This window comes from Populus euphratica, unplaced genomic scaffold, assembly GCF_000495115.2.
Source record: "Populus euphratica unplaced genomic scaffold, PopEup_1.0 scaffold3275.1, whole genome shotgun sequence".
NCBI classification, from domain to species: Eukaryota; Viridiplantae; Streptophyta; class Magnoliopsida; order Malpighiales; family Salicaceae; genus Populus; species Populus euphratica.
In genome coordinates, this window is record NW_011503094.1 from 2,799 (window position 1) to 5,965 (window position 3,167).

General features: G+C 35.3%; 1 protein-coding gene across 1 annotated transcript; it reads right to left on the reverse strand.

Moving 5' to 3' along the window:
* Positions 1-91: 91 nt before the first annotated feature.
* On the reverse strand, positions 92-2,967 carry LOC105119643 (uncharacterized). Its single transcript, XM_011017808.1, has 6 exons — positions 2,613-2,967; positions 2,473-2,535; positions 1,832-2,317; positions 1,108-1,189; positions 525-586; positions 92-353 (listed from the first exon to the last, which is right to left on the reverse strand). Exons 1-6 carry the CDS (start codon positions 2,763-2,765, stop codon positions 174-176), a joined length of 1,026 nt encoding a protein of 341 aa, XP_011016110.1. The 5' UTR covers positions 2,766-2,967; the 3' UTR covers positions 92-173.
* Positions 2,968-3,167: the final 200 nt, after the last annotated feature.

The window sequence follows — 3,167 nt, forward strand, 5'->3', positions numbered from 1 at the left end:
CTCTTACATGAAGTAAATTTTGTGTCACCAAACTCCAGAATTATCTCAATCTCTTAACTCCAAACGTTTCAAAAGAATCCAACTACAAAAATTCAAAACCTGAATGGAAGGCAAATTACCAGAACCATCCAGCATGAATGTCTAAGGGTTTCAATTTAAAGCTTATGCCAACATTAAAATTGTCCAGCGAAGAACTTTGTTGATTTCATAGAACACCAGGCGTGCTGTGCATGGTGCGTGTTTAATAAGAAATATAACCTGTTTCCAAAGCAGGGATGCCGGGCTGATATACTAATGTTAACAGTACGTATATTATGCCGAGACTTGGCTTCTTCAGGTAGCAAGAAGAAACCCTGCACACCAAAATTTTTTATAATGTCAGAGGAAACCAAATACAAAGCTTCCTGACTACAGAAGAACTTTTTTTCAAAATCTGAAAACATTTCTACTATGGCATCAACAAAAGCAACAAAACTTTACACAGTGGAAAGACAAGTTAATGAAGAATGAAAGTGGAATTGTACCTTTTCCATGGTGTATAAAAAAGTTGGTTCAAATGCTTTATTCTTCTTCTCAAGCCAGTGCACTGAAATAGATAGCACAATTATTAAGCATATGCCACAACTACAATGGACAAAGAAAGTCATAAGCTTACATGCTTCGCAAAACTTTATAACATGTGCAACAGAATCAGTATATTTAACACCACAAAATGATACCAGTAGGCTACGTTGGCCACCACAATTAAAATAGATTTAATACAAAAAAATTGACACTATTAAACTAACACTAATTATCCTCTATGCATGTATGACAGAAACAAAACCTCTCAAAAATCTGTATTATAATCACTAGTTCAGGTTTAACAGAGAAAATACTTTAGTTTGGTAGCTTTTTGAAGCCACAGAAAACATGACATATTCAGTTCCACAGCTAAATCTTCAGGTCATGCTCTGAAATGAAATGGTCATTCAACCCGGCTATGACATTCTAAAGGGATGGATGTTAAGTTCAATATGAACATGAGAATGACTAGTTATGTCAACAAATACGAGGTCATAGAAACATCCAAAACACTCAACGAGTTATCATGGGACCAGTTATTACCAGCAAAAGAGTTAAGCCTGTCCAGGTAAAGTATTCTCAGCCACTTAGGAACATCAAGGTTTACATGTATGCCTGTAATATCCTGCACTTGAAAATTCAAATTCAGAAAAGGAACAATTGTTTCCATAATGCATATAATCAAGTTAGGATCAAGTAAGAGCTGCATTTAGCATGCCCTTATGATCTATCAGACCTTTTGAAACTTTTCAAAGTGCAAAACTACAAAAATGTATGCGTTAAGAAATATTCACAAGTTATGCCTGGTTAAAGGTAAGGTAAAATCAAGCCAAAATATATTGAGAATTAGACAATACTGGAAAGTCATATGCGTTATCAAAAGAGACTGAAGAATAAATGAAATTGGCATGAATAAGCACTGACTGACAAGGACAATAGTTAAAAGAGAGATTGAAAGGGGAAAAGGGTATTCTTGTAGCATAAAGAATAAAGCCCTGGACAAAGTTAGGAAAATGCAATTATAAAATCTTGCATTCCCTGGCTTTCACTTGAGTAGGTCCATAGAGGCACACACACAGGATACCCCAAAGAAAAAGGAAAGAGGAGTATTGCTTAGAGTGAACTAAACATTTCGATAACTCAGGATGAAATAAGTTTGGCGAGGGTCAGCCCTAATTTCCAAGTTCATATGTTCTACTAGGACAAAACCCAAAATTGAGGCTTAAGAGTTCATTAGATAGCAGAAAAAAAATGAAAAACAACTCACCCACAACTTCTGGAAACCTCGTAAGATTTGCTTAGCGAGTCTCCAAATGAAAGATAAACGCCGGTGCCACTTTTTGCCAAAATGGTTGATGGCTGCTTTAACAGTTTCCTTGGCTGATATAGGAAAGCTACTGCGTGTGTCTAGTTTATCCGTTTTAGCAGAAGCCGCAGGTGGAACATTATCAAGTACAGGCAAACTAGAGCTTTCAGTATTATCTTGTTGATGATGTTCAACATCAGTAGTTTTCCAGAACTTGAAATCCAGTTTGCCCTTACGAGCACCAGAACCAATCCAATTAAACCACATCTTTGCAGCCAAAAAGGGGTCCCCTCCATCTCCTTGATCGGCAATCGGCAATTCAACTTGGTGATCGGTTACAGCATTGACCACGTGATCATCATCAGGAACATCATCATGATCACCATCATGATCAATAAACACATTAGATTCAGACTCATTCTGTGACCACAAACCTGCACTAGTTATCTGATCAAGAAAGAACAAACAATTACCACTTATTGCTATAACCCTAAACAAACAAACAAACAAAAGATCAAAAGGTAAAAAAAGAAAATCAGTAGCAGGGTTTTCTTCTTCTTCTTTTTCTTCTTCTTCTTCCTCTTTTTTTTTTTCATATTTACCTTGATTTGAATAAGCTGGGCTTCCCGTGTTTCAACCCCAGATAGCTGACTTGAACATCCAGGCTACATATAAACAAAGAAAAAAAAAAGATTTACATGGAATCTTGAAAACCCTAAAAAGAAATGATAAAAGAACGTACCTGTTGGACATAATTGGCGTGCATAACAACAAGGATGCAAAAAAGAGTGATGGCAATGAACAGATACATATACTCAAAAGCAGCCCTGACTTTTGGGGTTAGCATCTGAGAGAACCTTTCTTGAACCCTTATGAATGTCTGCTCTGTATCCATCCCTTCTCTTTACAGTACAATACAAGATGATGATAAAGATTATTATTTTGCTGTTTTTCTCATCTCATTTCGTTTCTTCGACACGACGACGATAAGATCAACCTTTCTTCTCGCTCTTCTTTTTTATTCTCCTTCTTCAAATTTGGGGTCAATGCCTTTCAATTTAATGTAAGCTGCTGCTTTTATTAAAGCCAACTGGTATGACTACTACTAATATATACACGTCCGTTCGGTACACGTCCGTTTGGTAATACAGTTACAGATATTTTGTTAAAGTGTTTTTGTGTTAAAAACTGGAAATATATAAAAATAATATATTTTTTTATTTTTGAAAATTATTTTTAAGAGATTCAAAACAAAAATTAATTTTTAATAAAAAATATTTAATTTTTTCAAAAACAT